The sequence below is a fragment of the Saccopteryx bilineata genome, chromosome 4 (genome assembly GCF_036850765.1).
Source record: "Saccopteryx bilineata isolate mSacBil1 chromosome 4, mSacBil1_pri_phased_curated, whole genome shotgun sequence".
Lineage (NCBI taxonomy): Eukaryota > Metazoa > Chordata > Mammalia > Chiroptera > Emballonuridae > Saccopteryx > Saccopteryx bilineata.
Window position 1 is genome coordinate 290,286,865 of NC_089493.1, and position 25,713 is coordinate 290,312,577.

At 59.6% G+C, this 25,713-nt stretch overlaps 1 protein-coding gene across 1 annotated transcript in view; it reads right to left on the reverse strand.

Moving 5' to 3' along the window:
* Positions 1-697: 697 nt before the first annotated feature.
* Positions 698-25,713, reverse strand: part of GTF3C1 (general transcription factor IIIC subunit 1) — a 78,323-nt gene continuing 53,307 nt past the window's right edge. Inside the window, exons 20-37 of the mRNA XM_066275493.1 lie at positions 23,367-23,505; positions 22,883-23,018; positions 22,130-22,208; positions 21,823-22,011; positions 20,139-20,296; positions 17,610-17,752; positions 15,532-15,613; positions 13,606-13,718; positions 11,667-11,729; positions 10,605-10,698; positions 9,690-9,862; positions 8,007-8,294; positions 7,277-7,536; positions 6,626-6,906; positions 5,114-5,663; positions 4,413-4,464; positions 2,632-2,824; positions 698-2,013 (exon numbers count right to left, since the gene is read on the reverse strand). Coding sequence (XP_066131590.1) covers positions 1,801-2,013; positions 2,632-2,824; positions 4,413-4,464; positions 5,114-5,663; positions 6,626-6,906; positions 7,277-7,536; positions 8,007-8,294; positions 9,690-9,862; positions 10,605-10,698; positions 11,667-11,729; positions 13,606-13,718; positions 15,532-15,613; positions 17,610-17,752; positions 20,139-20,296; positions 21,823-22,011; positions 22,130-22,208; positions 22,883-23,018; positions 23,367-23,505 — 3,206 coding nt within the window. The 3' untranslated portion in view covers positions 698-1,800. The remainder of the gene's footprint in view (positions 2,014-2,631; positions 2,825-4,412; positions 4,465-5,113; positions 5,664-6,625; positions 6,907-7,276; positions 7,537-8,006; positions 8,295-9,689; positions 9,863-10,604; positions 10,699-11,666; positions 11,730-13,605; positions 13,719-15,531; positions 15,614-17,609; positions 17,753-20,138; positions 20,297-21,822; positions 22,012-22,129; positions 22,209-22,882; positions 23,019-23,366; positions 23,506-25,713) is intronic.

The window sequence follows — 25,713 nt, forward strand, 5'->3', positions numbered from 1 at the left end:
GGATGGGCCAGGTCAGAGGCTGCAGGGCAGACATGCCCAGACGGGCTGCTTACGTCAGGAACAGGCGCTTCAGGGGCTGTGAGACCCAACCACGTCAGGAACAGGCGCTGCAGGGGCTGTGAGACCCAACCACGTCAGGAATAGGCGCTTCAGGGGCTGTGAGACCCAACCACGTCAGGAACAGGCGCTTCAGGGGCTGTGAGACCCAACCACGTCAGGAACAGGCGCTTCGGGGGCTGTGAGACCCAACCACGTCAGGAACAGGCGCTTCGGGGGCTGTGAGACCCAACCACGTCAGGAACAGGCGCTTCGGGGGCTGTGAGACCCAACCACGTCAGGAACAGGCGCTTCAGGGGCTGAGACCCAACCTGGGGTGGGGGTGGGGGTGTGTGTCCCAACTTCTGACCTAAATATTGAGTTACTGGATCTTTCAAAACTGTGAGACCAATTTTTTAAAATGCTGGTAACTAAAATAAAAATAAAAGGACTTCCATGGACCAAATCCATGCCAGAGGCCTGTGGCTCCGCCGCCTGGCCCGGCTGGGCTGCCGAGGAGGGGGAGGGCAGAGGCCACACAGAGGCCGAGCTCCGCCCCTCCCTTGGCTCCGGGTTCTATGGGAACACCCATTCCCACGGTTAAGCAGCTGAAGACAAGAAATCCCTGGGGACCAGACTTTAGGAATCACACAAAACTATATGCATTTTACGTCACTTTAATTGAAAAATAAATACATGCCAGGGGACTTTATTTTTAAATGAAAGAAGTTGAAAAACAAAAATCCTAAACCTACAGGGACTCCTGTGAGGGTGTGCCTACGAGCTGGAGGCCTGCCAGGGGCCGTGCCAGGCTAAATGGGGGCCTGCAGCCCCCCTCTGGGCAGTGCAGTCCCGGCCCCGGCTCAGAAGTCCTGTCCGGACAGGGGCCCATCTCTGCTGGGGCCCCTGGTGGCCGGGCACAGCCTGTTTCGTGACAGAGCCCTGCTGCTCGGGGCACCTGGCCTTTCTGGGGAGCCGGGGAGTCTGCTGAGGTGCTGGGACCTGGAACAGTGGGTGCCCATGGACAGGCAAACCCTTCCACCCAGAGCCGCCGACCCCCTGGCCCACAGCTGACAACTCAGGCCCTACGGGAGGCTCGGACGGGACAGGGGCGCTGTCCCCAGATGGCAGCCACACCTCAGAAGCCCGAGGGGAAGAGCTCCTCGGCCTCTCCCACTCACAAGACCGGCTCCAGACAGCGGCAGCCAGCTCTCTGGGGCAGAAACTGGCCTGCAGCTCTGGCTGAGGCCCTGGCAGGAGAGGAGGGTGCAGGTGGGGACCAGGCCCCTGGCAGCCGCTCCCCTACGGCTCCAGAGTTGCCAGGCCCGTCCGGGCAGAGAAGCGGGCGTGGGGCGGGGTGCTGGGACAGGGGCTCAGCACAGACCCATCCCTGGGCACCGGTAGGGTGCAGGGCCCTCTGCGCCCCAACATGGACACTGGGCACAGGGGGGGTGTGGGGCCCTCTGCACCCCAACATGAACACTGGGCATGGGGGAGGGGGTGTGGGGCCCTCTGCGCCCCAACATGGACACTGGGCACAGGGGTGGGTGGGGTGCGGGGCCCTCTGCACCCCAACATGGACACTGGGCACCGGTAGGGTGTGGGGCCCTCTGCACCCCAACATGGACACTGGGCACGGGGAGGGCGGTGCAGGGCCCTCTGCGCCCCGACGTGGACAGGACATACAACACGGACAGGCAGGAAAGCGTGCTCCCCCTCAGGAGCCAACAGTGTGGAAGGCAGGGTCTTGATGGCCACATGTCCTCATAAGTGGACCCACTTGTTCCAGTTGACCTCGTGGGGGAAGACGCGGCCCAGCCGGAGGGTGCAGTCCAGCGTGGGCTCGTAGAACACCATGGAACCCTCACTTGGGCTCGAAGGCCCGTCTTCCACTTCGGTCACGGGTTTGGAGAAGAGGGAGACGGCCGCGGGCTTCCTCAGCGAGCGCTTCGTAATGCAGCCAAGGAACTCCAGGCCCTGGAGGCAGAGGCACACAGGCGGGTGGGCGCGTGGGGGCCACGTGCACTGCTTCCCGGGACAGGGACACCGGAACCTGGCCTCACATGGGAAGCAGGCATCTGCCAGCACGGTTAGGCAAAAGCCCAGGGCAGGAGAGACTTCAGCGTGACCAGCATTCCCACAGGCCCAAGCTGCTTCCAGGTGGGGTTTGTTTGGACATCGGTGCTTTAAGGTGCTGGAAGTTTTAGTTTCCAGCTTGCGTTGAGGAGCTGGTCCCACTGGGACGCATCTGCCCTCAGGCTGGGGGTTCGCCTCCCCCATCACTGCCACCCATGAGGGCTTATCACTCATTAACATCGTGGGCCTGTGAGCTCGTGACCCTTGCTCTAGAGCAAGCGTTGGAGAGAAGGCCCCGGGAACGCGGCTGTCCCAGCCTGAGCAGCAGCCTGGGCCGGAGAGGGGATGGCAGGGGCTGCGGGAAGAGAGCTGGGCCGAGAACGGAGGAGGAGGAGTGCTTAATACCGAGGCTCCTCGGAGGAGCCTGGCTCTCTGGGTCTGCATGTGGCGGCCGAGCCCTGGCACCGTCCAGCCCGGCCCCCCCACCCCCCCAACACTGCGGCCGGGCCGCCCGCGCACCTGCAGCAGCTCCAGCACGGCGATGGGCTGCAGCACGCCCTGGTAGTGCTGCAGCAGGCAGCTCTCGGGGATGCCGGGCTTGGTCATGATGTGGTACAGCACGGCCTCCAGCATGCCCTTGCACACCGGCGTGTTTAGGTGGCCGTCCACGATGCGCCACGGGCGGCTGATGAAGCAGATGCTGTCATGGTCCCTGTGGGCGGTCACACCATGTCAGGCTTGGAGGGACGGGGACAGCTCATTCACACGCAGCCCCCACTCCACCGATGGGGCACTGGCTTAGGGAAGTCTGAGTTCTGGCCCAGATCACAGGGATGAGGATGGTCTAGCTTCTGCTCTTCCCCCACCAGCTCCCCTCCCACCTGGACAGAGGGGTCCCAACCCCAGGGCCCACGGGCACCGGCTGAGGCCAGAAGCAACGTGGGGGGTGTGCTCAGGCTCAGCCGTGACCAGGACTGAAGAGCCAAGGACCCCGGCCCCTGCACTGGCGGGGCTGGGGGGAGAAGCACTGCCTCCCAGACTCCCCAGCTCCGGGGGACCCCAGGCCCCTGCACTGGCGGGGTGGGGGGAGAAGCACTGCCTCCCAGACTCCCCAGCTCCGGGGGACCCCAGGCCCCTGCACTGGCGGGGGGGTGGGGGGAGAAGCACTGCCTCCCAGACTCCCCAGCTCCGTCGGGGACCCCAGGCCCCTGCACTGGCGGGGTGGGGGGGTGGGGAGAAGCACTGCCTCCCAGACCTCCCAGCTCCGTCAGGGACCCCAGGCCCCTGCACTGGCGGGGTGGGGGGGTGGGGAGAAGCACTGCCTCCCAGACTCCCCAGCTCCGTCGGGGACCCCAGGCCCCTGAACTGGCGGGGGGGTGGGGGGAGAAGCACTGCCTCCCAGACTCCCCAGCTCCGTGGGGACCCCAGGCCCCTGAACTGGCGGGGGGGGTGGGGGGAGAAGCACTGCCTCCCAGACTCCCCAGCTCCGTCGGGGACCCCAGGCCCCTGAACTGGCGGGGGGGGGGTGGGGGGAGAAGCACTGCCTCCCAGACTCCCCAGCTCCGTGGGGACCCCAGGCCCCTGAACTGGCGGGGGGGTGGGGGGAGAAGCACTGCCTCCCAGACTCCCCAGTTCCGTCGGGGACCCCAGGCCCCTGAACTGGCGGGGGGGTGGGGGGAGAAGCACTGCCTCCCAGACTCCCCAGCTCCGTGGGGACCCCAGGCCAGCCAGCGGCTGCCTCCACCTTCACGTCAAGCTCACAGAGGCTATCATGCAGCTCTACCCCGGGGTCATGGGCAGAGGGCTCCAGACACCTGTCCTTGGAACAAAGGTTTCTGCTATGCACTAAACCAGTGACTGCTCTGCCACACGGGACCTGGGTGTGGGACAGGCGTGGACTAGTTGGACACTGGCTTTGACCACCGTGACTGGGCCCTGGGTGGACAGACTCTGAGCTCCTGGGAGCAGCAGCACGTGGGTCCCACTGAGCTGAGGGCACTGTACACACAGGACAGCGCCCTCACCAGAAGGGCTTCTGTGACACCCGCCGCTGGGACAAACCAGCCCGGGCCCGGGCCCAGGGCTTCCAGCCCCGTCCGCCACATGTGAGGAGCACCCAGCCTGCCCCCGTGAGTCCCACACTCTCCCACGAGGACCACTGTGCGGGCCAACTGTCCAGTATTGCGCCCCCGCAGAAGGTCGTCACGTCACCACCTCTGCCTGTCTGGTCCTGTCTGGGATTCTGAGGACAGGCTCTGCACACTGCCCCTGCCCGGCCTCGTGATCCAAGTCACACTCACCCTTCCCGTGCTGCTTGGGAGAGGCTGCCGGTGACGGAACTCTCTGCCCCACCTGACGGAAGGGAAGAGGACGTGAGGGACTTCAGAAGGGGAGCCCCTCTTCCTCTCCTGGGCTGTGGGCATGAGGCCATGATAAAAGGACCTCAGTCCTGTTCCTCATGGAGCCTCCGGCCTTGGAGGCCAAAGCCAGCACCCCCAGAACAGAACCGGGACGGACCCCGTGTGCACATGTGGGGGCTCAACCCCAGGGCCCTGAGGACCCCCACACCAGGGAGGCGAGTGAAAACCTCATCTATCACGAGCCCTGGCCACAGAGCTGTGTGTATAAACAAAACACCTTCAGAAACCACATGGAGAAGCCACTGTCGAGATGAGACAAAAGGATTCACACCCAGGATGGCCCAGCAGGAAGGGAGCCCTCTGTCCCCCCATCCCCCTTCCACCATGGCCAGAAAACCTGCTTCCAGAGCCACCCGGCGCTGCTGCCCCAGCCAGTCTCAGAGAGCCCAGGCCCCGGACCCACCCAGAGTCGCAGGCGCCTCCTGCCCTCTGCTGGGAACACCAAGCGTCAACAAGGCGGATATCTCCCCTCCAGGGTGAGGCCCCTTCTGCCAACAGCGGCAGGTTCCCAGTCTAGGACGGTCAGGCCCAGGGACGGAGAATGGCGCGTGGGGGACAGGGTGGGGGACAAGGTTCTGTACCTCTGGGGTCCTCCGAGCCCTCGGGAAGCTGGGCCCGACAGCTCAGCTGCTCTGGGCCCGGGCAGCTGGGCAGCCAGACACCCTCTCGGTCCTCCTGTCTGGCTTCCGATGCCCCTGGGAGAGGCTCCCCTGCACCTGTGTCTCCAAGAGCAACAGAAAGAACAGGTGCCGGGCCTCCCGCCCCCTCCTCCGCTCTCAGGCCGGGGTCCAAGCGCACGTCCTGAAGGGTGGGCCTCTTTGCTGGGGGCTTCTGGGCACTGTGGGGGTCGGTGTCCCCACTCTGCCCGGCCAGGTCGGTGCCGGCCCCGCTGGCACGCCTCTTGCTGCCCTGGGAGCCCTGAGGAGGCGCTGCCGGCCCCGCGGGGGGGTTGTCCTCGCTGGAAGGCCCCTCCAGGGGTCTAGCCTGGGGCTCTTCCCTCTGAGTGTCAGCGTCCTCCACTCTCCCTTTCGGCCACACTGAGTGCAGGAGCCAGGGCTGGGCAGAGGCCACGGTCACCAGGCGAACAGAGTTGCCGCCAACTTCCAGAACCTGTTGTCGCTCCACGAGGTCCTAGGAAAAGCAGGTGACACACCGGGTCTGCGTGGAACCCCAGGCCCATCAGGGCTGCTCCCGGCCTGATGCGGTTCAGCGTCCGAGCCAGGGCCCCGGGCCCACCAGGGCTGACACCTCGAAGACGAGGCTGGGCCGCCCGCCCCAGGTTGGCCACCAAGCCGGCCGCGTGGCCCTGGAGCAGTCCTTTCCCTCTCTAGGCTCAGTGCGCCTGTTTGTAAACTGAGTCAGATGTGTGCACCTCCTGTGACCGCAGCCGTGCCCTTGAAGCTGATGTGACTTCCCAAGTTTCCTCTGCCCGGCCAGCGTCGCCCACAGGACTCACGGCCCTGCGCCACCACGCTCTCGTGCAGAAGCCGCCATTGTTCCCCCACGCACGGCAGTGACTCTCATTCACGTCGTGCCCTGCATCCCAGTCCCTGTTCTCATCTCGGAGCTGCGCCAGCTCTAAGTGGCCATGGCGTCACCATCAACTGTCTTTTGATTTTTCTATTAAAAACCCCAGGCCGGGTGGGGCGGGGAGGTTTGCTGTGGGCACACGCGCGCCCACTATGCCCGCTGGGCCCCCAGGACCAGGAACTAAGGGAGCTGCCTGACCCGTTAGCTCTCGACAGTCACTGGGCCCTGCGCCTGCTGGCACACCGCGGCCTGGGACAGGCCACCCTCGCCTCCCAGGCTCCGGGCACCCTGAGACTTACGAATAATCACACCCCTGTGAACAGCATCACCTCTTACTTCCTGCACCCGCAAGAACCCGTTTGATAACAACAAGCACTGGCCCCCGTCCCCTCCCCTCCCCCACGATACTGCAAGGCAGGGTCTCCACGGTATCACAAACGGGGTAAGCACCCCACTCTTCCAACCAGGGCCACACTCAGGAAGGCCGCCAGGTTCCAGGCACTCAGCCGGAAAGGTCCACTCATGCTTTCGTGCTTCCGTCCCGGGCCCGAGGGCACACCTACCTGGACGTAGTCCGTGAAGGTCCTGGTGCGCTCGCTGTCCGCCCTCGCACAGGCGGAGAACCGTCTGCTCAGCTCCGCCTTGTCCACCCCAAAGCAACCTGCGGCCGCAACAGCCCCCTGGACCTCCAGGGCGGCAATCACGTCTCCGGGTTTGTACCCTGACAGCTCCGCCTGGAGGACAAAGTCCTCCAAGCTGCAGGTGTTCTCTCGGGGGTTTATCAGCCTGGTGAACGTGTCGGGGAGGCAGGAGGTCCCCACCGTCAGCTCTTCCAGAGAAGTGGCTGCAAAGACAGGAGGGTCAGGTTCAGCAGGACGGAAGTCCCGCCCCAGGCCGGGGCCCAGTGACACGCGGCAGGCCTCCCTCCTGGGTGGACATGGTAGGCCCGTGGCTGTCAGATTCCCAGGATGTGCCGGGAACACCTGCATGGGTGACTGACGGAGAGAAGGAAAGACCGCGGGAGCTCTAGGGCACGCGAGTGCAGCCGGACGCCCCACGGAGGACGCCTGGGATGCGCGGTCCCGGGCTGGCTGCCAGGTGGGCGATGCTCTTCCAGCCGTGAGGCCCGGTGAGCCCGGCTCGGCCCTTGGCCTTCAGGGCTGGGAGGTGGGCACCAGGGTCTGGGCTGCAGGCTGGCCCGGGGCAGCGCTCACCGGTGGGCCCGAGCTGGGTGGGCATGGGGCTGTGGCGGAGCCGGAACTTGACGTGGCAGGAGTTCACCACGATGCTGTCGTTGGGGTTGAGGTTCCGCGTGCTGACGATGCCCGGGGCGCAGCAGCCCCGCATCAGCAGGTAGTTGGTGTGGGAGGCCTGCGGGGCTTTCACCTCGATGCTCCGGCGCTTGCCCGCCAGGTCTTCGTCCAAGTCTTCCTCTTCATCCTCGTCCTCTTCCAGGGTTCCGTCCTTCGCCAGGCTGGGGGAGGACCGCCCCAGGGAACCGAGCTCAGGCCCAGCGCTCTGGGGCCCTGCTGTCCACCCCTGGCCTTGGCTGCGCAGGTCAGCACGGACTGCCATCCCGCCCCCCTCCACCTCCCCGCACGGGGGCCCCTGTTCACACACCTGTCTTTGCAAGGGCTGCTCCTTCTGCCTGAACGCCCTTCCCAGTCTCTGCCCCCCAACGCTCCTTCCCATTAAAGCCCAGTCCAGCTGCTGTGCCACAAGCAGCTCTGGTCAATCGCTCCCTTTCCGCGCTGCCCTCCTCGCCACACTGGACTGTGCCCTTATCTCTGGTGCAGCCAGAGATACCAGCAGAAGGCCCGGTGCTGGCTGAGGTGCCCGGTTCATGGGTCTGAGAGGCTGAGGTGCCGGGGCTCCCCGAGGGCACCACCCACACTCCCAGCAGTGTGCGCACCACAGGGGCGCCGGCTGAGGCCCGGCCCTTACCTCTTAATGACCTCGTTCTCCACCATGGAGCTGTCCACCACGACGATCTGCTCGGGGATGCGGACGTCCACGGAGACGAGGCCCAGAGAGAAGAGGGTCAGGATGGTCACACAGTGTCCCCCAGGGCCGTCCAGGGAGAACGACACCATGTCACTGGAGTGGTCGTTACTCTCCTGGTCTCTGAAGGAAAAGTTATCAGGCTGGTCCAGCTTGCCAGCAGCCCGAAGTCTGTCGAAGAACTGGAAGGATTCCGTGCAGATGGTGCTGGGAAACCGCCAGGTGAAGATCCTGCACAGCGGGGAGGAAGGAGGGGCGTCCTGAGGCCTCACCTGGGCGGCCACCACAGGCAGGCCCCTGTGGGCGGAGGGAGCACACCAGCTCCCCTCAGCCTCACTGACAGCGCGTGCTTCCGCCCGGCCGGTGGGTCTGCCCACCTGCCTGCGTCCCTTCCAGGCAGGGTCACGTCCTCTTACCTAACTCTACGCCTTGCAGGCGCTCGCTACAAGCAGATGCCAAATTGGGAAAGAATGTATTTTCTGTAATGGTCACCTTTACACAGGCAAGCCCGGAGCCCAAAGAGATGAGAGCGCGCATGAGCTCAGTCTCATTGCCTCCAAAAGGCTGCCGCAGTGTCAAGTCCTTGCCTCCGTGCCGAGTGTAACTTCCCCAGACACTAACAGCAGAGACAGAGGGACCCACAGGGTCCCTGGTCTGCCGACCACCACTTCTCCACTCACGGACGAGGACGCTGCAGCCCGAGAAGCGGCTCAAGGTCACACGGCTGGTTGGACTTGGATACACGCTTTCTGCTTCCTGGACCTCATCTTTTTTTAGCACACCTGGCCGCCCCCCAGAGAGGAAAATGCCACAGGGCTGCTCGGGATGGGTGGTTAGGAAAGGAGCAAGTGTCTGGAGTGAGAGGCCGAGGGACGGACAAAGGTGACAGAACACCCCACCTGCTCTGTTTCTGAAGGCTGCCTCTGTGCAGAGCTGCCTGGTCAGGAGACCAGCATGGAAAGCGGAACCCGCCCAGGGCAGAGCTGCCAAGAGAGCTCCCGGGGCCATTCTAACAGGCTCCCTCCGCGTGGGTGAGCAGGCTGGGGTGCAGAACGCCAGGCGTACAGCAGAGCAGCCGGGCCTGTGGCCGGTGGGAGGCCGGCGGGGAGTGGGGAGGGTGCTCCCGCGTCCACACCTGCAGCCAGACCGTGGCTGGGCTGCCAGCCAGTCTGAGCGATGCCCATGGCCATGGAAGGACGCGGCGAGCCAGCCGGGCGGCAGTGCAGCCGCAGGGCACGGGGATCAACCGGGCCAAGTATTAGGTTAGACACCCACCTTACCCCATCTGACGAGAGAGAGGGAAACAAACCACCCGCAGAAGCGGTAAACACCCAACACAAAACACCACGAATGTCAGCCTGGTGCTCACACAGAAAGCACAGGTGGGGACGAGAAAACGCAGTCCCAGGGGCTGCTTCTCACACAAGGCCACCGAGGCCCCGGCTGCCGCGCTCTCTGACGAAGACGGATGCCCTGTCGCCCCCGCTCCTGGGTGCCCCCACGCCCAGCCTCTGCCAGAGAGCCGGCCCCTCCCGCCAGGCCGAGGGCCCGGGGCGCTCACCTGTAGTAGCTCTGGGACCACAGAGCCGGCCCCTCCCCGCCAGGCCGAGGGCCCGGGGCGCTCACCTGTAGTAGCTCTGGGACAGCTGGAAGGACATGGGCACGAAGGGCAGCGCCCGGTTCTTCTTGGGGCCCAGCGTGTGGTTGACGCGGCGCCGGTTGACCAGGCTCCTCTTCTGGCACTCCATGAAGGCCTTCGCCAGGATGTGGTCCTTATACTCCTGGTACAGCCGGAATGTCTGCAACACAGCGCGGCACGGGTGAGCGCTGCCGGGACTGCCGGCACGGGCGGGCGCTCAGGAGCCAGAGCCGACCGTCTGCGGAGGAAGCACCTGACGTGGGGACGGGGGTGGGGGAGCCAGCACCCTGACCCTCACCCTCCACCCCCACCATCACGCCACACCGAGACCAGAGGGCAGGCGACTGGAGCAAAGGGAGGCTCTGCGCCCCACGTCCATGTCTTTGGCTGCAAAGACACCAGGAGTCAAGGCAAGATCACCCGGGATACCACTCTTTCTCTGACTCCTCGCCAACACACATCTGGCTGGCTCTCCCCCCAAAACAGGTTCCCAGGTGCATCTGGGCCGTGCTGTCCACACCACCACCGCCCGGCCCACGCCGCCACGCTCCCCAGTACAGCCGCCCCCAATCCCTGACCAGGCTCCACAGCAAAGTAACCCTCTGATGCCTATGTCAGACGGAAGTTCCTTCCCTACCACGAACCCGGACGGCCTGGCCCTGCTCGCCGAGTGCCCCCCATGCTGGACACGAGCCCCTGGGAGCGGGGCCTCGCCCACTGCAGCTTCCCCCGTACAAGTCCACCTCTCATCAAAGCACTGGGATCTGGGAAGTCCCTGGGTCCTGTGCCCACACTTCAAAGATGAAAGGAGTGAAGGCCAGAGTCTCAGAGAAGCCAGGCCCCGGATCCCTCGGCTGAGAAGACAAGGATCAGGGCCTCGCCTGGCCGGCCTGCGGGCCCACCTGGAAGGACTGGCAGGACTTCATCTGGCTGTCTGAGAGGGCCAGCGTGCTCTGGATCAGGTTCTGGAGCACCAGGTAGTGGATGTCATCCACGCTGAAAGAGAGGGGGCAGCGGCGACATGAGGCCCGGGCCGACTCAGGTCTCACTAAGCCAAGTTTTCAGTGTCAGAGAAGCGACCCAAGTGCCCAAACTAATTATAAACCAAAAACATAACTTAATTTCTTTCTTTTTTTTTTTTTTTTAGAGAGAAGAAGGGAGAGAGAAGCATCAACTCAGTTGTGGCTCCTTAAGTGTTCACTGATTGCCTCTCATCAATGCCTTGACCTGGGGGCTTCAGCCGAGCCAGTGACCCCTTGCTCAAGCCAGTGACCTTGGGCTTCAAGCCAGCGACCTTGGGCTTCAAGCCAGCGACTTTGGGCTTCAAGCCAGCGACCTTGGGCTCATGCTGATGATCCTGTACTCAGGCTGGCAACTTCAGGGTTTTGAACCTGGGACCTCAGCCGCCAGTCAGGCAATACATGATGGTTTTTAAGCCTTAATAACTCGTCAATTTTTGCAGAAAAAGTTTCAGCAGGGGGTGGGGTGGTGGTGGTGATATAGCCTAGAAACAGGTTTTCACAACAATTAACAATTTTCATCCAATTTTAAACAAGCGTTTCTCCAAAGAGAGTGTACAGAGTTAAAAATCAAACTGGATGTCATCCCGGATGAGGACAAAACAGCTGAGCTTTCTGCCTCTTACTCTCAGAAAGCTCACGGGCTGAGAGTTCAGACCCTTTCCCCAGCCCGCGGTGAGCCTAGGCCAGTGACACGGGAGGGCTGGGGATCAGCAAACCTCTCCTTTCGGAAAAGGGCCAGATAAATAATAACGTCCTTGGGGAACATCTGATCTGGTTGCAGTCACTCAGCTCTGGCGTGCTGATGAAGCAACGCAGACAAAACAGAGTGGGTGTGCCTGTTCCAATAAAACTTTATTCACACAAACGGGGAGCAGGCTGGAGCGGGCCCTAGGCCCCCAGGGAAGCAGCCGAAGAAGAGGCACTCGGCCTGTCAGTACTTGCCTGTTAAGTTCATCCTCCTTCCTGACTTGATCTTTTCTGTCTCCAATCGCTAAAACCCGGTATCTGTATAGGAAACAAGGGAAGGGCATGGTCTTCACTAACCGCGCGGCCGCTGGCTCTCGATGGCATTCACTGGCTGGAGTGTTAACAAAAACATGTGAGACTCACTAAAATTCAACCATGTACACGTAAATTAAAATGAGAAAATAGTATGTTCTGTCCATCAAATGAGCGTGTTTAAAAAACGAGGGTTGAGAAAACGAGGAATGCTCATTTACTGACAAGCACGACGTAACCGGCGAGAATGTTAGAGGCAGGGAACTACTGCTAACTGTTAGGGGGATATATACACTGTGGGCTCAAACACAAGCACGAGAAAGAAGGCTGGAAGAAAACACCCCAAAAGGTATTTTTGGGGGCTGTATTAGGTGTTGGAATTACAGATTAGTTCTCCATTTTTTTAAAGATTCATGTAAAGTTATTTTATTGTGTTCATACCAAATATAGGAGTAAATCGTAGAATTGACTTTTCAGAAAACATGGCCGTTTATTTGTAAGACATTTCTTTAGTTTCTACAAAACTAAAGTCAAAACTCATCTTTGCCCTAGTAAATTTTTCCTAAAATTTAGTAGCAAGAAAAAGCACCTTTTCAGAAAAATGAACTATTTTTAGTCAAACAAGGAAATATTTGGAACCATTTCTTGTTTGCCTTGCCTGCCAGAATACTCATGATTAAATTAAGAGTTAAAAACTGTTACAACTGAAACGTTTTCTTTCCTCTAAATGGTTCACTCCTTTAAAAATCTTTATTTTACGGGGGGAGGGGGGAGAGGGAGAGGGAAAGGGGGAGGGGGAAGGGCACAAAAAAAACTAGATAGAAGGTGACAGAAGACAATCTGACTTTGGGTGATGGGTATGCAACATAAAGTGAACGACAAGATAACCTGGAGTTGTTATCTTTGAATATATGTATCCTGATTTATTGATGTCGCCCCATTAAAAATAAAATTATATATAAAAAAAAACCTTTAACTATCTTCTTTTAAAACATAAGGTTGAGTGATAACTTTACTGAAAATATCTGGGGATACAAGTTACAGACAGGTGAATAGGACCTGTGAAACACTGTCACACCGGAATATAAACCGTGTGGCGGGGGAGCCCGGGGACAGCTCACTGTCATCAGCAAAGCCAGCGTCCCCAACACAGCTCAAGGGCGTCACCTCTGAAATGGCAAGAACCCCTCCTCGGGCCTGGCCTACAGCAGGCGCTACCGAAATCATTTATTGAACAAATGAAAGGATGAGATCTCCAAGAGAAACATGGAGGGCTACCTGCAAAGGCATCACAGCTCACAGAGACTGATGAACGCCATCTCCTTACAGGAAGACATTCCGAAATACAGAGGCTGGCGAGACTGTCCCAGTGAGGACGGGGAGGAGAGGGGGCTCACACTGGGATGAAGCAGAGGAAACAGGCCTGGTTCACAGGACACATGAATTTACAATCTCCCAGGGTCCTGTGCTCAAGCCCAAGTATGTTTTTCTCCACATGCCGAGTGGGTGAGTTGGAAATTGCCGGGGCTCTGAGGACAGGCCCACTTGGCCCTGCTGCTCACAAGCACTGTGACCTTGGGTGAGTTACACCTCAGTTTCCTTGAATGTAAAGTGAACACTCTTGGCCAAAGCACAGCCAGCATCCGAGGTCAGCAGCAGGACTGGAATGGGAGAGTGAATGGGGGTGCCCGCTGGGGCTCCGGATGACAGTGGCCGCCCCGTTTCCAGTCACTGTGAGAGGAGGTGAGCTGGTCCAGAGTCAGGAGAGACAGCAAGGTCAGCTGCAAGGCTGAGTGGGACTGCTGGCCGGGGACAGTCACAGCTGGTGACATTTTCTCTCACCCTATCAGAGTCACACAGAACCTTCTTGGAAGAACCTTACCTGGCAAACAGCTCCTGGAGTGTGTCTGGAATTTCAAAGTTAGGATTCTTTAGGGATGAACTAAACTTCTCTTTAAGCTTCTCCACAAATTCTTTAAACTCACTGGCACATACCTGTTAACACAGGAGAGTGAGATGTTAAGCCCTTTCTGTCCCTGAAGGGAGGTTTTGGTAAGACATGCCAAAGGAAATCTCCTAACAAACTCCCATGGCAGCAACCTCCCGGAAACATGACTGAGGAGCACGGCCTCCCGGCCCACGGAGTCCACCCGGGGCTCACCTGGTGCCAACCAGCACGCAGACGGCCCTCACGACGACGCCGTCAGCTCCCTCCCAGCCACAGGAAGACCCAGACTAGCCTGCGCAGTCCTCACTGTGCTCCGCCCATCAGGCCTGCGCTCTGTCCCTTCTCCCCTCCCAGGTCTGTCCCTTCCTGGTCCACTCTGTAAGCACCTCCTTCCTCTCCTTCACCCCAACCCCTGCCACTCAACCGTGGAGCCCACATGTGTCCCCTCCTGCACACCGGCACCGAATGACAGCGTAGCCTCCTCGCTGCCCTGCTCCCTCAGGGCTCACACCTCCAGTCTACCCTCCCCGGCATGTCCGACCCCAGACAGACACACCTCTTTCCCCGCTGCCTCCTGCTGCGACCCTCCCCACCACACCCCAGCACCCCCCCCCCCGGCCTTGGCCTCAGCCGGCCACTCAGCTTAGGAGCCTGGTTCAGTGGCATAGACGCTGCTGGTGGCCCATGTTCTCCATCCCGACCTCTCCCAGGTGTGGAGCCAGCTGACCTGGTTGGGCAGGACGCACGCTCAGCCCGCCCGGATGAGTCAGGACAGGGCTAGGCCAGCGATGGCCCTGCAGAGGCCCCTGGGAAGGGCTGTCCTCTCCCCGACACAAGGGCTCAGTGGGCCCAGTGTAACCCCTCCCTGCTGCTTCCGGCCCTTGGGTCCTGTGTGAGGACCTGGGCTCCAGTGTCAGTCAGCAGCTGTGAGGTGACTGACGGGCAGGCGGAGGGCCAGCTGACCGCCAGGGAACAGAAGTCAGTGACAGCGAACTAGATACTGGATGACATCTCTGCTTCACTGCACATGCCCGTGCGCCCAGCTCCAGCCCGCTGGGCACTGGGAACACGGAGCCTCACGCCCCTGTGAGCCTGTCCCTCCGTCACTCGCCTCAGAAGCACTCCTGCCAGCGCGCTTCCCTCCCTCAGGGTGAGCGCGCTGTCTGTGCAGCCGGTCACCCTGTCTGTCCCTCCCCTGCCCCTTGGCTCCACTATGGCTGGCTCCCTGGCACAAGGCCCGGCACACACGCAGAGCGGAGCCAGCGCCAGCACAAGGCCCGGCACACACGCAGAGCGGAGCCAGCGCCAGCACAAGGCCCGGCACACACGCAGAGCGGAGCCAGCGCCAGCACAAGGCCCGGCACACACGCAGAGCGGAGCCAGCGCCAGCACAAGGCCCGGCACACACGCAGAGCGGAGCCAGCGCCAGCACAAGGCCCGGCACACACGCAGAGCGGAGCCAGCGCCAGCCCGGCGGGTGAGGGCGGAGTGGGCTCTGCAGGAAGCCTCCCTCCTCGGCAGTCGCTGCCCAGCCCCACCTGCAAGAACAGTCGGAATGAATCTCCCACCCTATCTGCGAACTTCCAGGGACGTCTACCTGCTTATAACTTTGGAGGGGCGGTCCTGTTTCCTTAACCGAACAGGCCCACGGCACGGCAGCCCTGCAAAGCTCACATCAAATTCTAATCACCTTTAAACTCCACCGCTGGAGCCGGATTAAGTGAAGTCCAAAGCCGGAGAACTGACAAGTCAGTTTCCCAGGCGAGCAGGAGAAACCTCACGTCTGTAAGGCTGGCGGAGGCAGAACCCAGAAACCCCTGCCTCCCAGGCAGGCTGAGACCCACCCCCACCCCGGCCTACCTTTGGGTCTTCATAGTCGCCTTTTCGACTCATGAACTCTCCAACGAGGGCCTTGTCTTGGTACACCTCGGCCAGGCACACCCTGCGGAGAGCGGCGAGGCGGGAGTGGGAATGGCGTCCCTCTCACAACCCCCAGAGGACCTCTGGTCTAGCATCTCTGACTAAGCTTGTAAAAATGAAGGATTTGGGCTTAGCTAAACCCGACTCAAACCAGGCCTGTTATTGCTCGCACTCCACACCTTGGCGTCTCTGAGCTCTGTCCTCCACGTCTCAGCTGAGACCAGGAATTCCCAATGGCCCACAGGGACTTGGCCAAAACCACACGAGACAACTTGTGTGAAGTATATTGTAAATGTAGAAACATCACACAGGCGCTGGTGCTCATTACTGACAAGAGCTCTAACTTCCTCCAAAGCACTACTGTCCCCTCCAGACGTCCTCCCATCTCCAGGGAGCAGAGGGCCTGGCTTGCCCAAAGGGAAACGGAGGGGAGACAATGAGAGCGTGTGTGCTGGCCTCCTACGAGCCGAGCACGTTAACCGTCACAGAGAGCTTGCAAGGCGGACACTGTCACTCCGCTGTGTAGCTCGGGGAGGGGAGCCCTGAGGTCGCACACGTGCCCAGGGCCAGGGCGGAGTGGTCACTATGGGTGTGACTGTCCTGCTGCAGGTGAGGAGGCAGCCTCCGGGCAGGTGGGCACCGGCTGGGACCACACAGCTCTGGGCTGCAGTGAGGACGGAGACCCAGGCCGCTGTCCCTGCAGCCCCTGTGCCCGCTGCCCGCTGCTGTGGGACAAGAGCCAGGTTCCAGATCGCACTCCACTGCCAACTCCCGGTCACCAGGGACCACTCCCATCCTCTCTCCGGGCCTGTTTCTACTCTGAAAAATGAAGAGTTTGGACCAGGTGGTCAGAACCCTTTCAAATAGGAAAGTTTAAGACTCTATGCACGGGACAGTGGCTTCACATGGCAAAGCCCCATGGTTATGTGGAACCTAATGGTTCTCAACTGTGCGATCTGACCCCCAGGGGACACCGGGAGACACTCTGGTGTCACACGGGGGTGGGAGGCTCCTGGCATCCAGTGGGTAGAGGCAGAGACGCTCAGCATCCTACAGGGCCCAGGACGGCCCCACAGCGGTCACCTGGCCCCGGGGTCCCCAGTGCGGAGGTGGAGAGATTCTGGCTGGGGCTGAGCTTCCTCCACAATTCAGGCTGGGCCCATCTCTCTTAGTCTGGCTGCCTGCAGGCAGCCCATGGCTCAGAAAGAACCCAGAGCCACGCCTCCTACGGGGCCCATGCGGGAATGAGCACTAGGTGGAGGCAGTGCTTCCCAGCCTTCCGTTTCCCCCCCTGGCCCCCCTCTAGTGCTGGCTGCTATGCTTGGGCACCTCCCCAACACCCAGATGCCAGCTGGTGCCCCCACCCAAGCCCATGCTTGTGGAGAGGCTGGCAATGGCTCGCTGCCCGGGCTCTGTCAGGAGACAGGGGCAGGGGCAGCTTCTCTGGCAAGAGACAAACGACAAGGACAATGCTTTGCGACCCAGCCACCACCACCACTCGCCCAGCCACGGCTGGGACGCCCTCAGGGAACACCCGGCTCCGCCGAGGACGAGGCGGAGAGAACACTCGGTCCCTCGCCCAGTGCTGTCCAGCTCATTCCTGGCGTGGGAAATGGGACGGGCCACTAATACAGAGGTGCCAGGAGCTTCTCTGGAGGGCTAAGGGCAGTGAGAGTCCCCAGTGCTGTGTGTGACCTGCAGTAAGTAACCGGCTGTCTGGTCTCTGTCTTTCCACCTGTGACAAAGGATAACAGCACCTACTCCACAAGGCTTTCCCTGTGTCTAAATACTTTGCGTGGGAAAGTGCCCCAGAGTCTGGCCCAGCCCTCAGGAAATCAGGGGCAACCCCGCTAGCGAACACCAGCACTGGCACGGGCTGCTGGCGGGCACTGGACGAGTGGGAGTGCTGCAGGACTTCACCCGGGCCCTGAGTAAATGGGGTGAGGGAAGAGTCAAGAACAAAGGGGAAGCCCGGGAATGACCTTGTCCCGGACCAAGCAAGTTCAGATAAGGCTTACTTATAGTTCAGATAGGCCTGGGGGTTTTTGATTATGTAGCGAGCTCTTCGTCCAACCGAATGGGACGTCTTATCCAAAGACTCTTCAAAGGTGGCGTGCAGAATGTCCCGCACAACCTGCCAGGGGACGAACGGGCCCTTCACCTGGATCAAACACAAAGCCAAGGCGGGACATCAGTATCCTCGGAGCCCATGCCTGGATCACTGACACAGAGGAGCGGGAAAGATACGCTTTGTGGAGCCCCCTTTATCAGTGGACACCCCAAACTGCCACCTCACATGTTACTCAGTCACGTTAACCTGGCACCGATGACATGCCCAGCACAGAGTGAGGTGCTGGGCGGAGAGAAATGACTAAGTCCTCAGAGTCCTGTGGGAGGAGGGTCCTGTGACGAGAGGGGCTCAGAGGTGCTGGGCAGGACTAAAGAGAAGGGTAACACGCCGGGGGAGCCCACGAATATGTAACTGTGTGCAGTCAGAGGGTCCCACAGGCTTCACTGCAGACACGCACACGCGGGAAGGTGGAGCTGAAACAAGGAAGGAGCGAGGGGGTCCTTTCTTACAGACCCCAGTGAGGGGGCCGGGAATGTGGCTTTGGCCCAAGCGAGTGAGCGCAGGGCCTGCTGACGCGGACGCGCAGGCGTCACCTGGCTGTTCTCGCCACTCGTGCTGTTCTGACTGCAGAGAGGGTGCGAGGAGAGACGCCCCCTCCCCGTGTTGTGCTACAAAAGCCATTGCAGAGGCCGAGGACAGAAACTGGGGACAGCATCAGTCACCCTCCGGCTCTCCCTTGAGCAGGAACTGTGGTGAACTTAGGAGGAGCTGAGGGGTGAGAGAATCTGGGAAAATGGTCAAGAAAAGGGAGCTAATGGGCCCGAAGGCAGAGAGCACCCTGGCCCAGGCCCTCGCAGTGCCCTCTCTCGGCTAGCATGGCTGAGGACAGGACACGCCCATGGGCTCTTCCGAGGCTGCCTCGTCTACCCAGCTGCAAGTACTCCTAGCTACAGGAGCCCCGGAGCGGAAGACGGTGGAGCCCCCTCTTCCAGTGACCCGGCTTGGTGAGACACTTGCCCACCGGGCTTGCTCTCCCCATGCCTGGCTGCAGACTGAGACGGTGAGGACAGCACAAGTGGCGAGAACAGACTAGGAGCCGACGAGGCTGCTCTGGGGGAACGGGACGAGGGAATGAACTCCGCTCTGGGGAACGGGACGAGGGAATGAACTCCGCTCTGGGGAACGGGACGAGGGAATGAACTCCGCTCTGGGGAACGGGACGAGGGGATGAACTCCGCTCTGGGGAACGGGACGAGGGGATGAACTCCGCTCTGGGGAACGGGACGAGGGGATGAACTCCGCTCTGGGGAACGGGACGAGGGGATGAACTCCGCTCTGGGGAACGGGACGAGGGGATGAACTCCGCTCTGGGGAACGGGACGAGGGGATGAACTCCGCTCTGGGGAACGGGACGAGGGGATGAACTCCGCTCTGGGGAACGGGACGAGGGGATGAACTCTGGTTTGGGCTGTGGACCTTCTTGGAGGCAGTGACGTCAGAGGAAGGAGGGAGAGCTACAGACAGGGAGCCAGTCTCTCCCCACGCACTGGGGAGCCAGGACCCAGGCCAGGAGGACACAGTGTGGGGACTGGAATGCGGAAGGTGGAGGGGTGGACCGTGAGGAGTCTGAAGTCAGGCTGCGGCCCTGCACCACTGCACACTGACTCGGTGAATGCTGACTGCGTGGTCACTGTGAAGTCGGGCTGCGGCCCTGCACCACTGCACACTGACTCGGTGAATGCTGACTGCGTGGTCACTGTGAAGTCGGGCTGCGGCCCTGCACCACTGCACACTGACTCGGTGAATGCTGACTGCGTGGTCACTGTGAAGTCGGGCTGCGGCCCTGCACCACTGCACACTGACTCGGTGAATGCTGACTGCGTGGTCACTGTGAAGTCGGGCTGCGGCCCTGCACCACTGCACACTGACTCGGTGAATGCTGACTGCGTGGTCACTGTGTGGCAGGTGCCATGCTGGGGTCACCATGATGAAAACAAATAAGAAGTCTCTTTGTTTTGAGAAGCAGCCACTCCAGCAGGACAAGAAGTGCCTGAGGCAAGAGAGCAGCATGATGTTTATGTTCAGTGTTCTTCCCTCTGACAGGCTCTGCCTTTGCAGAGATACTGAGCAGTGACTGAAAGTGACATCAGAACTCTCCCAGGCACAAGGGGGAGGGGGGAGGGGGAGAGGGAGGGGGGAGGGGGACAGGAAAAGGTTTGAGTCCTGGTGGAGAGAACAGCTCCAGTCTGCTCTGCCTGCAGCCAGGCAAGGATTCGTATGTATTAGCCTAAAGAAATGTGCAAAAATGGGCGTGGTGTTAACTTGCAGGATTCTAGGAATGCTTTTCCCAGGGGCCACTCAGGGCAGGTGAGACGGGCGGCCTCGGGCCACAAGCCTCCTGTGTGGGCTGGACAGGAAGGAGCTCCTTGGGAGAGGGAAGCAGCAGGGGCGGGAGGGGCAGGGACCGCACCAGTACCTTGGTGTTGAGGATGTTGCTGGCGATCCGGCAGAGCATGAGCAGCCCGTCCTCCTGCATGGACCAGGTGACACGCAGCCGGGTCATCCTCTGCAGGGCGCTCTGGTCGGCCTCATCATGGTAACGCAGTTTTTTGCTTTTTTCTTCCTGGGGCTCTTCTAAGAACACCAAGAGGAGAAGGGTTTGGAGCTATCTCTGTGGAGAGGGGACGGTCTCTGCCTAGCTAGTAAGACCAGACTGAGGACTGGTTATCAGAATCACACTGAGTCTGGAAGCCATACAACTAACCACAAAAGACTCAGCTCTTCCTGACGGACTTTTCATCCCCTTCCATTACTTCTCTTTGATGGACGTGCACGGTGACAGGCTGGACAGCCCAAACGCAGCCTCCGGTAGTTATCTGCCCACCTCCAGTCCTTCCTACGGTGAGGCCAAGCCCTCTGAAGGCGCCCTCACAGCTGCACGTGGGCACGCTCAGGGCACGCTGGCCGGATGAGTGGGCTCCTAGCATCCTGCTGCTCTGATCTCTAAGATGCCGTGCGGACTCTGGGCACCACAGGGACAAGGCCCGCCCTATAGGGCTGCCTGGAGGACTGGATGAGACTGAAAAGCCTACTACTGTGCCCGCTGCAATGTAAAGAACAGTCGCTAACATTATGGAATATTTACTGTGTGCCCAACACTGGTTTACACCTTTTACATATAATAACTTATAATTAAAACTTTGCACCAACCCTACGAGAAACATGTAGCTATTATATATACCCTTTTCTGTAGTTGCAGAATCTGTCACAGCAGGATACAGCAACTTGCCCAAAGTCACACAAAGTAGCAGAGCAAGGGTCTGAACTCGAGCTGGCAACCACCTGGTTTTTCCAAGGTCTCCCCTTGGGGGAGCGCGACACGGCAGTGTCATGAGGTAGACACCATGTGCTGTTACCAATTCCAGAAGACTGTTTAGTGATTTTCTTCCAAATTAAGGCAGAAGAGAGGCAGGGCTGGGAGATTTTGATTCAAAGCAGTACCACCCCTGTATTTTGCCTGGTAATAAATTCAGGTCTTCGTGAACCAAACTGCCCGGACACATACTGAATAGACTAAACAGAGGGGCCATTTCACCAACACCTGCCAGGTCTGTTTTCATCTGAAATAAGCTAGCTATCAGATCACTGTTAAAACACACAGACCACTTAGGGGATATAAAGTTGTCTGAAAAAAACAGACACCAGTTTCCTCATTGCCTCCTTCACCATACACACTGTCCCGATGGAGACTCCGACGGTATCTAAGGTCCCCACCTGTGGGCTTCATGAGATCTGAGAGATCCCGCATGCTTACAAGACTCCTGCCTTTCCTCTAACTTAATATACAACAAACCTTAAACTCTGGCCTGATTAGCATAAGTACAGATATTAAAAGATAAACCAAAAGAATCACAGGATTCTGGCTGCTCAGGAAGAGGTTTTGCTAAGCTTTTTTGCAGTTACTGAGCAAAGAGGTCTCTAACATAGAGAGCAGGGGCAGACTGCGGAGTGAAGGCCGTGCCACCTGGATGCGGAACGCACGGCAACCACGCGGGGGCAGCACTCCCACCCAGCGAGGGACAGCGGCGGCGAGAGTGCCACAGTCTCCGAGCCCGAATGGACAAGACAAGGTCTGGCAAAGGCAAGGGTCATCATATAACCTTTTTTCTTCTTTTTGATCTTTTTTCCGGTGTCCTTCTTCAGCCGTTTACGCTTCTGGCTCTTCCCACCCCTCACTCGCCGGTTCCGGTCCAGCAGGGGCTCTCGGTCCACCTCGAACTGCTCGTCCCTGTCCACACAGAGCTCGGCTCCTGCCCGGGCTTCTCCCCAGATAGTCAGCCTGCCCCCGCCTGGAAATAACCACGGGAGACACGCATTTCACCAGGAGCTCCGCGAAAGCCAGGGTCCGGACGAGACGGGCAGCCCTGAGCTGCTCCTCGTCTCCAGGGACGCTCCCCGCACACGTACCTCCAGCCCCGAGGGGCAGTGGGCGCTTGGACAGCAGAGACTGGAGTCTCACGGTGAGCCCGTTCTCGGACGTGGCGCTCTGAAAGACAAGCGCCGCGTAGGAATGAAGCACGCGGCCCCGGATCCCGGGAGCCCAGAGCTGCGCATGCGCGGAGGGGAGCAAGGGTCTGACGGAGCAGCTGAGGACGCCGCGCAGTGACCACGAAGCTGGCGGGGCGGAGCCTCCTGCCTGGCCACGTTCTTACTGCCTTGCACGCCCTCTTGTCTGACCTCTGTCTCACAGACTCCCGGTTCTTTTTTTAAAAGGAATACCGCCCTGACCTGCGGTGGTGCAGTGAGTAAAAACGTCGACCTGGAACGCTGAGTTCGCTGGTTCGTAACCCTGGGCTTGCCTGGTCAAGGCACATATGGGAGTTGATGCTTCCTGCTCACCCCCACTTCTTTCTGTCCCCTCTCTCTAAAATGAATAAATAAGATCTAAAAAAAATAAAAAATAAAAATAAAAGGAATACCTGCCCATATCACAGAATACAAGAGAATCAGCTAAGAAAAGAAACCAGGCCAGGCAGGTATCAGGTATCTAAGGGGTCCGATGTACTTTTAATACTAATGGAAGTAAATGGCTCCCTGGTCACTTTTGGTTTTACCAACACAGGAAGTCGTGAGGCAGGAAGGGGCCCCGTGGTGGCTAGGCGGTGCGGGCACCCCACGGGGTGGCAGCCGGGTGGGGGTGCCCACGCCTCAGAAGCCCACCTTCCTGGCGCGGCTGATGATGTAGCTGGTCCAGATCCAGTTGCGCTTCAGGTGTCCGTAGAAGCTGGAGTCGAGCCCGGCAGCTCCCAGCCCGTCCCCGGGGATCGAGCCGTCGTCCACGACCTCCCGGCTGCCCCTGGGAGGGAAAGCAGAAACAAGAGCCCTCTGGAACCGAAGGCAGCGCCCATGAAGCCGGGATGAGCATTTCTCACAACTTTTACCTTCCCAGAACAACACCTGACAGAAGTGAAGAACTTGCCAAAGCCTCAGATTTTTAATGTAAAATTCCCAATTTTTGTGTTTTGGTACTGAGTCATTTTTTAAAGACGTGCAGTTTGAGGTATGGCTAGGACCAGGGCATGACTCAGGAACTTCTGTTCAGACACCCGAAGCCCCACACAGGCGAGCTGGGGCCCCTGGGGGAGCATTTCCGCGAGCCCGCGCGTGGGGGCGCGTGGGGATGGCGCGTCAGGGAGGGACGCACGTGCTGTACTCCAACATGGCGCACTTGCGCTCCAGGTTGTGCTTGTTGATGGCGTTCTCTTGCTCCTTGGGCAGACTGCCCTCGTCGTCCCCACCCTCGTCGGGGCTGTTCTTCCTGACGCGTGGGTAGCGCACCACACCTGGAAAACCAAACAAGCCCTCCGATGACGCCTTCCTGCGTGGTGCTGGCGGCCACCCTGTGCTGCTGAGTGGCCAGGGGAAAGCAGACTCCCTTTCTCTGACCGGGCCCCCAACCAGAGGACAGGGTCTGAAACGGGAAGAACCTCTCCGCACAAAATGCCGTATGACAGGCGCCCGAGGGAGCAGAAGGAGTAAAAGGCTGATGGGTGAACTGAGAAAAGGGCCGGTACACAGGCTGAACGCCATTGAGGTGGGCGGGCAAGCAGGCAACCGAAGGACTCAGCAGGCTCAGGGAGCGGCGAACAGAGGCAGCCATGCCCTCCTCCCCGGGGTGGGGGGCACCCAGTGGCCACGCTGTGGGCCAGCAGAGAAAGCAGCAGGTGAGGATGGCCGCACTGGGCTGTGGCTGCAGGGTCGGGCTTGGCGGGGATCTGCGGGCAGCCACGAGCAGCCAGATGTTTCCTGAGTGCCCACAAGGTGCGTTCACTCCGTGGAGCAGTCACGTTCAGTTACTCCACAATAAAGAAAATTGCATTTCTCGGGGGAAAAAAAAGCTACTACTAAAACTACTGCTTGAGTAAGGCAAAGAAAGATTATGATAATTTGCACACTATCAAAGATCTTCTCATAACATGCACATCTGGAGAAGCTGGCCCCGGTGGGGGGAGGGCCGTGGAGAGAGGCCACGGCCCCCAGCTCTCAGCCAACTTCGCAGAGACATCTGGGTCCAGCTGCCCTTCAGCCTGTAAGGTAGCGGTGGTGGTGTCCCCACAGAAATGAGGACACTGTGAAACACGCTGTCCTCGAGTCAGGGGCTGACAAGGAGCTTGTGCAAGGTCAGGCACTGAACGGACAGCTGGACCTAGAGGACTGAAGCAGTGCCTCTCATGTGCACCACAGGCTGCTCGTTAGACAGTGATTTTCAACCTTTGTTTCTCACGCACTCATAAACTAATTACTAAAGAAAAAGGGGCCCTGACCTCTTCTTCTTTAGTAACTAATTTATTTGTGCCATGAGATGAAAATGGTTGTATTTAGTCAGGGACACTGACCTTAGTAATTAGTGTGTGTTTGTGCCATGAAAAAAAAAGGTTGAAAATCACTGCGTTAGAAACACGGATTTTGGCCAGCCCCAGAACTCCTGAACCCACAGCTCCGCACGGGCCCAGGAATCTGCATCCCGCAGGCTCCCAGGCACTGCTCGCGGGCACGCGTGTTCCAGAGCCCCTGCTCTAAAGCACGCGCACGTCTTCTTACACGGTGCTTTTCTTGGCCCCTGGGGCAGAACCCCTCAAATGTTTGCTAAATGAAGGGAAAATCAAGGCCTGATCAACAGATTCAATAAACTTCCACATTTCTGCTCATGAACACTAAGAGGGAGAGATGGAAATTCACCAACTGTCCAGCCTGAAAAACTTGGGTGCAAATAACATACTGGCTCACAGATTTTTATCTAGGGATAAAATGCAGGGGAATTAGAGAACTTTTAAAATCCAGAATGGTAAAAGCCTAGCTTACTAACAAACGCCAGAGGAGTCTGGAATACTGTCCTCAAGTTTGGGCTCATCCAAGGCTCCAAATACAAGTACTCGTTGCCCTGCTGGCACAGAACAACTCAACAGGCAAATCACGTGACCCTTGCTGTGCAAAAGTCAATGTGCAACGCTGATCATGCAGCTGTGTGAGGAGGAAGAGGACCTGGCTTCTTCCCCAGGTGCAAATCGACTGCCAGCCCTTTTCTCCTGGTCAGAGTGGAAAGAAAAGACCAGATGAAACCTGGTTTCGAGGAGAGCAGCGCATTGGACCGGAGGCTCCACAGCCTCCACAAACCCTGCAGGCACGCCATCAACACTGGGGGGTGCTGTGCACCGAGCGCTCTGGGAAGCCACATTTCCTGTGCTCAAGGAATTCTGCGTGAGCTAAGATGAAGGGAAGATGCTGGAGAGGCTTTCTCGAGGAGTTGACACTTGCAGGAGTGGCCGCCTGCGAGGGGAGCACGGGTCGGGGTGGTGTTCTGGGGACAGGAAAACAGTGGGGGCAAGGCCTGGCCCATGCATCTGCAAATCTCAGTTTTTCCAAGCCGGCCCCTGTCACGTCCCCAGCAAACGTCTCTCCTAGAATTGGGTCACAGCCCCCTAACTGGCCTTCCTGCTTCTTTCTACTCCTGTGCCCTCTGTTCTCCAGGGCGAGCTCTGTAAAAAGTGCTC